The sequence below is a fragment of the Fukomys damarensis genome, unplaced genomic scaffold, assembly GCF_012274545.1.
Source record: "Fukomys damarensis isolate Sample0158 unplaced genomic scaffold, DMR_v1.0_HiC HiC_scaffold_19, whole genome shotgun sequence".
Taxonomy (NCBI): Eukaryota; Metazoa; Chordata; class Mammalia; order Rodentia; family Bathyergidae; genus Fukomys; species Fukomys damarensis.
In genome coordinates, this window is record NW_022900931.1 from 65,205,352 (window position 1) to 65,219,755 (window position 14,404).

At 56.0% G+C, this 14,404-nt stretch overlaps 2 protein-coding genes across 2 annotated transcripts in view; one reads left to right on the forward strand and one right to left on the reverse strand.

The window, feature by feature from the left end:
- Positions 1–12,938, forward strand: part of Tbc1d17 (TBC1 domain family member 17) — a 23,117-nt gene extending 10,179 nt beyond the window's left edge. Inside the window, exons 18-19 of the mRNA XM_010640876.3 lie at positions 11,363–11,377; positions 12,910–12,938. Coding sequence (XP_010639178.1) covers positions 11,363–11,377; positions 12,910–12,938 — 44 coding nt within the window. The remainder of the gene's footprint in view (positions 1–11,362; positions 11,378–12,909) is intronic.
- A 50-nt stretch (positions 12,939–12,988) lies between these two features.
- Positions 12,989–14,404, reverse strand: part of Nup62 (nucleoporin 62) — a 22,317-nt gene continuing 20,901 nt past the window's right edge. Inside the window, exon 3 of the mRNA XM_033765902.1 lies at positions 12,989–14,390. Coding sequence (XP_033621793.1) covers positions 13,380–14,390 — 1,011 coding nt within the window. The 3' untranslated portion in view covers positions 12,989–13,379. The remainder of the gene's footprint in view (positions 14,391–14,404) is intronic.

Genomic DNA, 14,404 nt, shown 5'->3' on the forward strand with positions numbered 1-14,404 from the left:
CTGCCGGCCGGCTGAGGTTGCCCTCCCCGCGGAGGTATTCCTGGGGAATCCCGCCGGCGCCCGTCAGGGCCCAGCCAGGCTGCACCTGCCCCTCGGCCTGCACTCCCGCGGGGTCCCCTCCCCAGCTCGAGTTCTGTGCCCCGGACCTTGGCGATGGGCTCCCGCTTCTCAGGACAGAAGAGGGAGGGAGGCGAGGAGGAAGGGTTGCCGGCTCCATTCCCGACCCCCGGGGGGCGTTCGTGAGGCCCCACTCACCAGGAGTGTGCGTCTTTCAAACTTCCTCATCGCCTTTCTGCAGCCCAGCGCCTTGACATCTTTAAGGGCCTGTCGTGGACCAAGCAGATGGTGCTGGGTTGCTGGATGCTGAGGTCCGGGTGCCCTTTCTGCTTCTGCCCACAGCCAGCCATTTACCGCTTTCCTTCCACGCCCCAGGCCCTTGTCCATGCAGTCTGTGCCCTCAGCTCTGACCTCAGCTGCGACTCAGATGTCACCACTTGGGGACATCTTAGAGTTGATCCCATCTCACCCCATGCTCATCCCTGCTTCTTGTGAGAGAGAGACAGAGACAGAGACAGAGACAGAGAGATCTCACTACGCAGTCTAGGCTGGCCTGGAACTTGGCAATAACCCTCAGGCCTCAGCTGCCTAAGTACTGTGATTACGCCATCCCTACGTCAGTGGTGTTCTGTGAGCTCTGTGAAGGTGCGATTGTATCTGTCTCAGTCACGTGGTGTCCTGCGGCGTGGTAATTATGTTTGGCTGGTTGTGGACCCAGAGAGCTGAGTACCCTTTGCCCTCAGCCCTCTGTGGCTTCTGGGCATCTGGAGCCAGGTAACTTCCAGGCCCTGCCCACCCCTTGGTCACCCTTCCTGACAGCAGCCCTAGTTGTGCAGAACAATGTTCACCTCTGCACCCAGGGTCTCCTGCCTCCCCTTTGCCAGGGAAAGAGTGACTAAAGTCTCAGCCCCTCCCGCAAGCCTTGTCACAGTGTCCCTCATGCCAGCAGGTCCCCGAGGAAGGATGTGTTCCCTCACCCCCAACTCCCGCAGCTCAAATCTCCCTGGACCCCCTGCACTGCAGTGTCAGGGCCCAGGGACTGGGAGAGTTCAGGAGGGGACATGGACAAGGGGCACTCAGGCACTCAGAGCAGCAGGGCCAGCTCCCCTCAGGTGTCAGGAAGCCTCCTAGAAGAGGGGACCCGGGAATTGGCTCTCTGGAGGGGAAGGCAGGCACTCCAGGCAGGGGCATGGTCAGGGCACAGGGAACAGTGGGCTGCACAGTGGGCTTCCGAAGCTCGGAGCGTGGGCGTGGTGGCACGCTCCTGTGGTCCCAGCACGTGAGGCTGAAGCAGGAGGATCGGGGAGTTTGAGGCCAGCCTGGGCTACACAGTGAGTTCAAGGCCAGCCTGAACTGCGTAGCAAGATCTCATTTTAAGAAAGCAACAAACAAGCAAGCAAGCACAGTGCATGTGGCGCGCTGGGAGGACGTCCAGGTAGTAGGGGTCCCTGGGAGAGAAGCAGCTGAAGCAGAGTGGAGGAGGCAAGAGCACTGGACTGGCCCTGAGCCTGGGGTAGGGACTGTCCCTGAGGCACGGGGAGGCCACACGGTCAGCTGTGTGTGGAGCCCCATCTGGAGCCAGGCTGGGGCGGCCGGGGGCTGGGCGGCCACGGCAGAGGCTGGGGTGAAGGTCCAAGGGACCCGATGGGGACCGGGTGGGCCGGGACGGAGGTGGGACCCAGCCGTGGTGGGGCCCTGGGGATCTGAGTGGGTTTAGGGACCTGTGCTGGGCGCAGCAGGCGGAGGGTCCTGGGGTTGGCTGGGTCACGGCGCAGGTCTGGGTCTTGGGACAAGCAGCTTCAGGTAGCCGCACGAAGTTGGGACAGTGGCCCAAAGGTGAGGTCGTCCATGGGATGCTGGTGGGGCTGTGGGAGCAGCACCGTTCGCGGCAGCTGGGGTGGCAGCTGGGGCTGGAGGGCGGCGCCTACCTTGTTGAGAGCCATCTGGTAGATGTCCTCTGGGGAGTGGTCCCTCTCTTCGGGGCGCAGCTTGTAGCCCAGCTTCTCGGGCATCTTCTCCACCACATAGTTCCGCAGCTTCACACCGTTCACTTCTGTCCACGTGTTCTCGTCATACTGGGTGAATTTTGTCAGGTTGAGCCCGAGGCTCTTGCAGAGTGTGTGCAGGATCCTGAGGGAGTGGGGAGGCGGGGTGAGGGCTGGGTTTGGGGGGCCCTGTCCCTATCCAAGCTTGGAGAAGGCCCTGCGGGGCTGTGCACGAGGCTTCGGCTAGACAGGAGTGAAAGGAGACGAGGCCAGAAGGCTGAGGGCAGAACCAGGACAGGACTGGGTGAGGAGGAGCCCGGTTGGTTTTCGTTGAGGGTGCAGTGAGAGCCGGACATGACCGGGGAATGGGGACAGAGCTTAGGATGGTGGGGTTTGGGACGGGGAAGGGCCAGGGGCCAGGGTCCTGAGGGTGCTGGGGGTCAGAGCTGGAGGCTTGGAGGGAATGGGGCAGGGCCAGCTGGGTCTGGCTGGAGGAGCCTGGGCCTGTGGGGAGCTGCACTGCCAGGGCTGGGGCCAGGGAGACCACAGGGGTGGGAGAGGTGCAGGCTGAGCTGGAGGCTGGGTCTAGCTGCGAGTCAGACCCCGGTGTGGGGCTGGGGTGTGGCAGCGGTGGGTGCTCAGTGGTGGGTGCTCAGTGAGTGCACAAGGCCCTCTGATCCTTAGCACAAAAGAACCACGGAAAGATGCTGGAGCCTGAGGGGATGAGGTGGGGTTCTGGTTGTTTGGGCGCAAGGATGGGATGGGGCTGAAGGTGGCCAGGGCAGGCCTCACCTGTGGGAACTGGGCATGCGCATGGCTCCAAGCTCCCCAGACCAGCCAGTCTTAGGGTCCCGGAAGGTAAGGATGCGGCCCCCAATCCTGTTATCTGCTTCTAGAATGGTGACCTGAGGAATCGGGGGAGCAGGGCTCTTCAGCTCCTGAGTGCTGAGCCAGGCTGGCCCCAGCTTTCCTCCATCTCCATAGCAGCACAGACCTAGACCAGAAGGACCCCTATCTTTCTCAGGGTAGCAGGGGCTGGAGTGAAAACAGTGAGGCCACTGGCTGGATTGGGGGACTTCCCAGCCAGCCAGGGAAAATGTGGGGTGGTTTCCTGCATGTGCAAAGCAGCTAGCGAGCTCTCGTTCCTGGATATGGTGGGGTGGGGCAGTGGTTGGACCTCAGGGGACACTTCCCCCTGCTGGGGTCACTGCCTCCACCTGCCACCCCACTTCGGTCAGCGGGACTTCCCTGGGGTGCAGGAGGCTCTCGGCAGACACTAGAGCAGAGCTTTCAGGGGAAAGGACAGCGCCCGCCCTCGCCGCCCAGGACTCTGGCCCACAGCAGGAAGTACTCGGGGCAGACTTCGTGCAGTGCTTCTCACCTTGTGTCCAGCGTCACTGAGCACCTTGGCGGCCACCAGCCCAGCCACTCCAGCGCCAACCACAATCACCTTCTGGGGCTGCAAGGTCTGACTGAGGCCATGGGTCACCACCTTGAGGAGCTGCTCATAGTCGGGGTCCTGCATGCATTTCTCGAAGGGGTCCGGGCTGGAAGTCTTCCAGGCCAGGGAGGCTGCCAGGCTGAAGAGGATGGGGGCCAGGGCGAGGAGGAGCAGGGCTGGAGAGGGGGGACAGGGTCAGGGACAGGTGCCGCAGTGCTGTGCTCCCACCGTACCCGCCCCGCACACTTACCCAGCCGGGCCATGGCTCAGGAGGGAGGTGTCGTCTGGGATGGAGAAGCGAGGGCCGCTGTGATCAGGGCGTGTCCCCCACCCAACTGCCGGCTCAGCCCTTCTCTCTGGCCAGGTGCCCCCCAGCCCTGCCCCACCAGTCCCTGGGCCTCCCGTTCCCTCCAGCCTCTGCCTGTTTTCTCATCACCTCCCTGTCTTGCTGCCCCCTCTCCGCCCTGCCTGTCAGGCCTGGTCTCTGCAGGTCCCTGTCGCTGTCCCGCCGCCAGCCTCTGCACCTCTCCTTCCAGCTCCTGCGTCCCTCTGTCCCTCCGCAGCCTTTCTCTCTCCTTAAATGGGCCCTGGGCCCCGCCCTCCCCTCCCCCTGGCACACTGGGTGTGGGGGGCGGAACTGCTTTCCTGGAGTCATCGATGCTGGGAGGCCAAAGGAGGTTGGAGGGGGTGACCGGAGGGGTAAAAGTGTCGAGAGGAAATAACAACTCTCTTTTCTTCCTCTTGCCCCAAATAGTTCTGGGGCAGTTGAGAAGCTAGAAATACATCTTGAGGTACTGGTGCCGAGGGTGGGGGCTGCCCTTGGGTCCGTCCTACCAACCCAACATTCTGCCTGCTTCCTGAGCTCGGGCAGGGGGACCGAGGTGCCTGGGTCAGGTTCAGCTGCCTGCGCCAGTGGGAGCCCTGGTCCTGGTGGTGGGCGGCAGCAGGTGAGGGCTCTGGCCCAGCACCTGCCAGATGTGACTGTGGGCCACCCAGCCTTCCCCTCGTAGTGGCTCCAACGGGGGCCAGTGCCACATGGGAGGATGGAGTGACGCCAGGTGAGGTGGGCAAGCAGGTCTGGGTCAGTACTGTGGTGGGCTCAGCTTGGGGCAGGGCTGGAGTCGGAACCAGAGGACAGCTCTCTTTAGCCGCGAGGCCCGTGGGGGTGGAGAAGCAGTGGGGGTGTTTCTTGGGGTGGAGGGAGGTTTGGTTCTCTGGAGCAGGATGGAAGGCATTGCCGAGAGACAGCGAGCCGGGGAAACTCCGCAGTCCATCAAAAGGGATGTGGTTTGGGGGGAGTGGGGGGCACAGGAGTGAGTCAGAGGCACTGTGTGGGTGGGGGGCCACTGGACAGAGCCTCCAGCCTGAATGGGAGAGAAGAGCCGAAGCCTGCAAAACTAGCTCTCAGGGACCAGGACCCCAAGCATTCCAGCCTCGGGCTGCTGCTGGGCCACTCTGTGCTCAGGGCTTTTCAGTCCCAGAGACACTCACAGGGCCACACGTGACAGGAGGGGCAGTGGCAAGGTGGACCCTGGGGCTCAGAGGGGAAGGACTTGCCCCGAGTCCTTGCTAGGCGGGAGCACCTGGCTCCTGTAGCCTGGGAACCGCGTCCCACACCAGTGAAAGACAGCAGATTGTCATAAAAGGTGGAGGTGGCGGACCATGGGCACGGGCAGCTTGGTGGGGCTGGCTTTGCTGTCCCCAGGGTGAGTGGCCCTTAGCCCCTAGAGAGCAGAGGGAGGGAGCAGGCTGCAGGATAGCCAGTCCCCCACTGACTTGCCAACTTCACTGCTCTGCTGTTCCCTTTCCAGTGGGGAAGCCGAGGCCCAGTTAAGTCCTGGCTAGTGTGGCTGCCCAGTCTGGGCCAGTGTCCCCACACTCTTCTGTCAGGGACAAGCTCAGATCCACGACCAGAGCCAGGTCCTCTCCCTTGGGATTGGGGACATCTGGGGCCAGGTAACTCTGGGTGTGGCTACCCTGTGCCTACTGGCCCCTGGCCTCTACCCCCTGGAAGCCACAGTACCAATGTGTGCGACAACCTAAAACACCTCCGGGGACTACTCAGTGTTCCCAGGGAGGGCAGTTACTTCTCAGCAGCCTGGGTCACTGCTGGGCCTAACTCCAGAGCAACCATGGGACTCGGGGCACACAGTTGGGACAGCCAGCAGGAGAAGAAACGCCAGAGGCTGCATCCCAGGGTACCTTTATGCAGGGTGTTTGCGGTCACATTTGGAGGACTCTGGAGACTGCTTTTTTCCTTATTTCATGTTGCCTTCATTTGCAAGTAAAGGAAAAAAACACCCCAAGCCGGGTGTGGTGGTGAGTGCCTGTAATCTCAGCACTGGAGAGGCTGAGCCAGGAGGATCCCCTGGGCTGCATAGTGAGTTCAAGGGCAGCCGGAACTACATAGTGAGACCGTCTCCAAATTACAGAAAGACAGACAGACTCCAGATGGGGATGGTGGTGCATACTTATAATCTCAGCACTCTGGGAGGCTGAGGCAAGATGATCAAAAGTCTGAGCCCAGCCAAAGGGCAGGGGATGGGAATGCTTGCTGTGTGAAGGCCCCAAGTTCAAGCCCCAGTACTCAACACAAAACAACCAGTGTTGGTCTGAAGTAGTACTCAGCACCTTGCTTGTTCTAAGGTAAGCACTGAGAGGGGCCAGGTGGCAGGGCTGCAGGACCCTCCACTGAGAAGGACAGGACTTTCCTGGGTGTGCTGGGGACACTGCCAGGTGACGACAGTGTGGGGTCGGATGAGAGGCAGGAGACAGGACAGGATGCCTGGAGAACGCGGCAGGAGGCTGGGGCGGGGGGGGGGGGGGGGGGGGGGGGGGGGGGGGGGGGGGGGGGGGGGGGGGGGGGGGGGGGGGGGGGGAGGACATCTGTTTGCTGCAGTTGGTTTTGGGAAATCCTGGTTTTATTTGGTTTCTAGAAATCAAGTTTAATCCTTGTAGGCAGATCTAGTCTTTAGCAGGGAAAACCCTGCCCTGTTTGGTTTTCTTTCATAACCACAATGACAGATCTAATGGGGGGTTTAGGTCACGTACCCAGCGGCCAGAGCCCTGGCTGTGGCCCTTTTAAATTTAGTTCATTAGCTTCTGAGAAAGGCAGCTAGGGAAGGGCCCCAGACAGCTGGTGATCAGTGATAAGAAGAGTGAGCTAGGACTCTGGGCTGAGAATTGACTTCCTCAGGCAACAGGGGGTACAGCTCCTCCCAAATGCGTTCCTTTGTTCTGAGGAACTTAAAATTCCAAGTAACTAGTTTTGCTTTAAATTCCATTTTCTTGAATGCCTATATGCTAACTAGCTGGGTTACAGAGCCTGAGTTCCAACTGGTCAATTTAGCTCCACAGAGCCGCTGTGACAGGTGGCCAAACAGTCCCGAGCTCTGCCTATCCACAGCAGCTCTGGATGGAGGGGACGCGTGGCCGCACCCTGAGGACCCTGCCTGGAAATCCCGGAGCTGTTCTGCTTCCAACGAGAATCCTAACTTCCTCCTTTTGGTTGGTGATCTCACAAGCTTGGTCATCAACTGCGACCCGCGGGCCAGAACGCTGACCTTAAGTCAGTTGCCTTATGTTTGTACCCTCTTCCCAGTCTGTCTGAAGACCGCAGGGCTGGCCTTAAGTCACAGAGGGTCAGGGACTGGCCTGGGGCCTGGGCAAAAGTCAGGGGACCCAGGTGTGGATCGGGGACACACAGCGGAGGGTGGACTTAACTGTGGCCCTGGTCTCTGGCCTGAACCCCAAGACAGTGGTCCCCTTCCTCAGAGCCCTCCTGCCCCTCGTTTCCAGAACACCGCAGGCTCCAGAGGGGGTCACTCACTGCATGGCTGGCTCTGGGGGGCTCTCTCGGCACCCATGGCCTTTCTGGTTAGCCCAGGACAGAAGTCATCATCAGGCACTCGCAGCACGGAGGCCAATGGCAGTGGCTTTGTTCTGCTGTCCTTGTTAGGCCAGACACGCCGGGTCCTGGTGTGGGGTCAGAGCAGTTGGGAGGCTTGGAAGGGCTGGGCCTCCCTTCTCCAAAGTGCATGGTTTGGGGAGCCTCTGACATACAAAGGAACAGACAGAGGTCGGCCCAAGTGCACCACCACCTCACAGACACTGGGTTAACTGAAAGTAAACCCCAGACATCATATTGCTTTGTAGGTAAATATTTTGGGTACTTGTTTAAAATAGCAATGAGTTGCTAGGCATGATCCCAGCACTGGGAGGCTAAGGCAGGAGGATCACCACAAATTTGAGGCCAGCCTGGTCTCCATGAGGTCAAGGTCAGCTGAACTGCGTGACAAGACCCTGTCTCCAAAAAACAAGAACAACAACAAAGACAAGGAAACCTTTTCACCTTTTCAGGATATGTGTGAGGCTTTACAGCCATATGGCTTCCATCTGGACACAACCACACACAATATAAAAGCAGGGTGTGGCTGTGTTCTAATAAAATTTTATTCACAAAAACAGGAGGTATGGCCAGTTTGGCAACCTCTGATCTAAAAGGGATTTATTTGCATTAAAAACAACAACACACAAAAAAGCAGGGCTATAAGGTGGTGCGGGCCTGTGATCCTAGTGCTTGAGGCTGAAGATCGTGAGTTCAAGGTCAGATGGGCTACACAGACTAATACCTCAAAAATCTAAGAAAATAAAACTGCAGCATCATTATCACATTTTCTTATTTATTTGTTTGATTTGTCTAAAATAGGGTGTCACTATGTAGCCCAGGCTGACCTCGAACTCCTGGTGATCCTCCTGCCTCAGCTTCCAGACTGCTGGGATTACAGGTGTGTCCACCATGCCTCACTATCACATTTTAAAATGGCATTAACCCCTTAGTACCTGTAAATCAATGTTTACATTTTCCAGACTGTTTTTCAGTTTATTTGAATTAAGATTCAAATAAGAGAAATTGGGCATGGTAGCGCACACCTGTAATCTCAGCATTCTGGAGGCTGAGGCAGGAGGATCACTGCAAGTTCAAAGCCAGCCTGGGCTACATAGGGAGTTCAAGGCCAGCCTGGAACATGTAGTAAGACCCCACGTCCACAAATCAAATGAAAGCCCATACTGCATTTGAGTGACAGTATCACCTTTGGCTGTGGCAGGGGGTCTGTCTAGTTAGAACCAGGGGATCTTGAGCTGGGTGTGGTGGTGCACGCCTGTATTCCCAGCACTTGGGAGGCTGAGGCAGGAGGATGATTTGAGTTCACCAGCCATAGTGAGTTCGTCAGTCTCAACTACATAGTGAGACCCTGTCTCAAAAAAAGAAAAACAAAAAAACCCCCAAAACAAACAAACAAAACAAAACAAAAAGCCAGGGAATCTAATGGGACCCCTAGGGCACCAGGGATTACAAGCAAGGCTGGGGAACAGTGTAGTTCTTTTTTTGTGAATTTCGAATTGCTGTGCCACTGAGCCACTGTCTGGTTCCTGATGGGGAAAAACACTTAGTTTCGTGGAGGCTGAATGGGGTGGTGTCTGGAAGTGAGAAGGGAGTTTGCAGTGCCTGGTATCCAGTGAGTGGTGCTGTGCCGCAGGCCCACGGATCTCACTCCGAGAAGTTTTGCTTCCCTGAGTGTTGGAGGAGGGCTGGTTATTTCTGTTCTGTGGACTGAACCTAAGAACTCTGCACTGAGCTACATCCGCAGCCCTTTTTATTTTTTGCTTTGAAGGTGGCCTTTTTTTTTTTTTGTGGTCCTGGGGATTAAACCCAGAGTCTCACACATGCTAGGCAAGCAGAAGCTCCATGCCCCGTTTTTTGAGACAAGATCTCACTAAGTTGCTACATTGCCCAGGCTGGACTCAAACTTCCATCCTCCTGCCTCAGCCTCCCTGAGTGTTGGATAACAGGCATGCACCATCACGCCTGGCTCGAAGACAATTTTAAAGCACCTTGACAACTCTGGGATTCACTGAAAACCTGTGAACAATGGTGTGCTGGTGCAGGCTCAAACCAGTTTCTAAGATCTGAATTAAAATTTCAAGTTTTTTTTTTTTGTTGTTCATTTGATACAGGCACAGGCTAGCCTCAAACTCACAGCGAACCACCTGCTTCAGCCTCCCGAGTGCTGGGGTTACAGGCATGCACCACTATTCCCGGCTTGTAAGCCATTCATTCTTTTTTTGTTGTTTGTTTGTTTTGTTTCTTGAGACAGGGTCTCACTATGTAGTTGAGACTGATCCGGAACTCACTATGTAGCCCAGGTTGGTCTTGAAGTCAAAGCGATCCTCCTGCCTCAGCCTCCGGAGTGCTGGGATTACAGGTGTGTGCCACCAGCACACCCAGCAAACCATTCATTCTTAAAGGTCTATTTACAATGGGCTGGGGATTTAACTCAGTGGTACTGCCATCTGCCTCGCAAGTGCAAGGTCCTAAGTAGATAGTAAATATTTAAAACTCTTCACTTTCTATTTTGACTACACTTTATGCAGTACATTTGCCTGTACTTGAGGTGAATGTGGTCTCTTCCCAAATCATGCCCAGTAACCCCCTGGACAGCCAGAAATCAGCCAGGGAGGAGGGGAGCCGGAGAGGCTTCTGCCAGTAGTCTCAGTACTCTGGGTGCCCAAGGCAGGAGAATCCCAAGTTTGAGCCCAACCTAGGAAATTTAAGAGATTGAACAAGATCCTGTTGAAAAAAAAAAGCAAGCTGAAGATGTAGCTCAGAGCTACACAAGTACCACAGAAAACAAACAAATCTGACCCTTTTGGTGTCAGACTGAGCCTGACAGGGCTCATCCTGGGGATGGGAAGGGGCTGGGCTGAGAGCCAGGGAATCACTGAGTTTCTCTGAGATTAAAAGAAAGCTATAACCTGACATTTACTTGGCATTCTCACTCCTAAATGAGGAAAGGAAATGCAGTAAGAGCTTAGCAAGGAGTCACCTTTAAAAGCCTCTGATTCCAAATTTAGTCACATTTGTCTTCATATTAATGAAGAGGAACTTAGCGGAAGCCCAGGGTCTGGACTGGCAAGGAGCCGCATCTGCCTGTTCTCTTCCTGGAAAGAGAAACTGCAGTTATAATAAAGCCAGAACAGTGCCCAGCTGCTGATCCTGCTGCAATCTTGGGGACCTCTTGCTGACTCCCCCAAGATGTCTGCTGGAGCCCTTTCTCCCATGGGTCCAGAGACCATGCGTGCGGAGCCTCGACTTATTCTAGTTGTTAAGGTTTGTGTCTAGATGTCCCCGCAAGGCCTCATGCAGTCGTAGGCTTTTCCAGAGGTTGCTGAACCTAGACTTGTGATGCTGGGGTTTGAGGGTGTGATTACTAAACCACCAGTGAGTGCTGGTTGGGGTAAAAGGTGCAGAAAGACACTATTAAGGCCTGCTGTTGCTTTTGCCGTCTTCCACCACCAGGAAATGTCGCCCCTCTGCCAGGGAGGCAGCAGATTATCACTGAAAAGCTCTACAAACGGTTAGCTAAATAAATTTCCTCCCTTTAACTTTGGATGTCGGATATTTTGTCTCAGTGAGAGAAAAGTAACCAAAACCTTAATCATGTGTTCTTCAAAGTAGGTTGTCCAAAATCCCTATGGATATGAGAAAATATTACAACTTCAACTCTTATTTATGAGGCAGCCTGGCCTTGAAGTCATTATGTAGCCCAGGCTGACCTTGAACTGAGATCCGTTTGACTCAACCTTTTTTTCTTCCCCTCTTTGGGTACCAGGGATCGAATTGTGAGGCAGGTGCCAGAACCACTGAGCTAAATCCCGTCCCTTGGTCAGCCTTGAGTGCTGGGATTACAGGTGTGCACCCCCATACCCAGGTCTGTTTTTATTTATTATTATTTTTTGGTACTGGGGATTGAACTGTTTTTATTTTTAAACTACAAGAGAGCTGGGAGTAGAGCTCACTGGTAGTGTATACTTAACTTGCAGGAAGTCCTGGGTTTATTTTATTTTTTTGGTACCAGGATCAAACTTGGGACCTTGCACTTGTGAGGCAGGTGGCAGGACCACTGAACTAAACCCCTGGCCCTGCAGGAAGTCCTGGGTTTAAATACCTGACACTAAAGACATTGGCCCAACTCCCAAAACTAAGGAAACAATTAAGCTTTACTCATTTAATATGCAAATAGGAATATACATTAGAAATGCACACTCAGTACCCCCCCATACCAGGGATTGAACTCAGAACCTTGCACTTGTGAGGCAAGAGCAGTACCACTACACTACTTCTTTTATCACACATGGCTCCTGCCAGTAATGACTTTGTGGGCACAGAAAAATACCATTCCATTTCCTAATTCCAATGCCAGATCAGGGTCTGGTATGAAACAGGTGCTCCAAAAACAGATGTGCTTTGAAGGGATGAACAAGTCAAATATCAGCCAGCTGCTTTTTTTCCAGGGGAACTCAAGGCCTCATTTTGGGAAGAGGATCCAGGTCAGGGTCAAGACCCATGGGTTGTAGAAAAAGCCCACTGTGTTGGGGTGCTCTTGGGGTACAGCCATGGAGATTGCTGGGGCTTCCCTCTAATTTATTTCCCTCCATCTCCTATGGCTTCAGCAATCCTGCAAAGCCCAAGAGGTCCAAGAAGTTTGGGAAACTCAGCTACAAATCACCAAATGTGTGGCCTAACTTAGTGGGACCAGCTGAAGGAAGGGGCAGGTGCCAGACCCCAGTGAACCCTCCCACACAACCTGCAACCTGGCTTTAGCTGCTCCCCACTGCTGAGACATAACCAGTGCCCGCCAGCTAGCTCAGGTGGCAGACAGGGATGCTGCCGAGGGGATGGCTGTGTCCAAGGGATGGGTGGTGGCAGCTGACCTGCTACTAACCAGGGCCTACTGAATTCTCCAGGAAACGGCTGCTGCCCCTCTCACCCAAGGGCAGCCTCATCTGTGCAGTGGAGCGGGTCCCACTAGCTGCGGCCCTTGCAGAAGGATGGCAGTCCACCGAATCTTGGGGAACCTGCTCTTCTTGCCAGCTTCTTCTAACATTTATCCAATCAACAGGTTTTGTTTCACACACTGATTTTATTTAGGAAAGCAACATAATCATCAGTACTTCAGAGAATGCAGCAAAGTATAAAAACAGACACCAAAGACCCCGGGATAAGCCCAGGCTCAGCTTTTGGGACACCCGGACCTTACTGTGGCTAAGTTAACTTTGGCACGGGGAGGTCATCTGGCAACTGAGGTCACCTCAGCAGGCGTTTCTGTGGACTGGTGTTCTGCTGGGTTTCATTTTCACTGTTTGGTCACTGAATAAATGTAACAGGGATTGCGCTGGGCACCCAGGAGAGCTCACAATCGAATGGTGAGTGCAGTAAGGCACGGCCAGCCTCAGGCCCCACCGGCTTGGTGTGCTAGAGGCCCAGGGCAGCCATCAGCCGCAGCAGTCTGCACGGCTAAGGAGGGGATGAGGCGAGCCCTGAGGACCACTCAGCATCTTCTGACCTTCTCCGTCCCCGCGCAGGTCCCTCAGCTGACCGTCTCCTCCTCTGAAATCCTCTAGCCTACTGTCCCGGTCACCATGTACTTGTCTCGGTGGTTAATTTTCAAGAGTACACATCTTGTATGCCCAGGCTGCCAGCTGCTCAGTCCTTCTCCACTGTACCTGCCACGTTGGGCCGAGTGGCTGCCCAACCAGTCCTGGCTGGGGAGATTTTTCTTAGGCGAATCGGTATTTCTCTATCGTTTGGCTATGGGTGGGTGGCTGTAGTAGGTGAGAAAGGGCCAAAACTACCCGGACAAAACACAGAAACCACACACTAGGTCGCTGCCTGGACCAGAAGGCAGAGAACACTTTCTATTTGCTAATGGGAAAAGTCAAACCACAGAACAATTTCAACAGCACAATCATCTGAGAGGAGGAACAAGCGCCTCAGTGCATGCCGCCAGCCTGGCTCGAGAGCCCAGGGGCCCAGCAGGCCGGCGCCCAGTCCCTCAGTCGAACGTGATCCGGTAGCTGCGCTCCTGCTCCTTTCGGCGCCCCTCGCACACCCGGGTCACCTCCTCCACCTTCCTCTGCAGAAGGGCCGAGTTCTGGTCGATCCACTGCAGCGAATCCATGTGTGCGTTGAGGATCTTGCAGATCTGCTGCAGGGGGTCGCTGGTGTCGGCAGGGCCCCCGGATGTGTTCAGGTGCTCGATGATGTCCTTGAGGTCCTGCGCCATGCGCTTGAGCTGTGCGTCGATATTCTCCGCCAACTTGTAGGTCTTCTCGCGCTCCTCGTCCGCGTGCTGCAGGTAGATGGTCCCACTCTGCTCCTTCACCGACTCCTCCAGGGGGCTCAGCAGGTCTTCCAGCTCCTTCTGCTGGGACAGGATGAAGTCGAGCTCCTGGTCCAGCCTCTTCTGGTCCAGCTTCACCTTCTCCACCTCACGGTGCAGGCTGGTGATCTTCTCCCCGTTCTCGATCAGCGTGCGGTCCCAGGCGTTGACCTGGGTGGCCTGCTGGAGGAAGTGGCGCTCCTGGTCCTCCAGCTCCAGGCTCCACTTGTTGATCAGGCTCTCCAGCTGTGCATAGGTCATCGCCGCAGAGGTGGCTGTCCCGGCGGCTGCGCCGGAGCCAGACAGGGCGGTCGCACCTGCTGCTGCACTGCTGGAAATCGCAGCTGGCACCAGAGGCTTTATATTCAAGGCAAAGCCAGTGGCGGCAGTGGTGGTGGTTGTGGCCGTAGTGGTGGATGTCACTGTTGAGGTGCTAGAAGCTGTTCCGGGGGTTTTCAGGCTAAAGCCCAAGGTCCCAGTCCCAGGAGCTCCACTGGTGGTTGCTGGGGCACAGAGGGTGAGCCCACTGGTGGACGAGGTGGGAGCGGCTGCGATGGAGGCGAAGAGGGTGGGCCCTGCACTGGTGGCGGTGGCTGCTGGTGCGGGCACGGCTGGCTGGGTGGCCCCCGCTGCAGTGGTTGCTGCTGTGGCTGTAGTGAAGGGCAACCCGGGAAGGGGCATGGGCTGGCTGGGCCGGG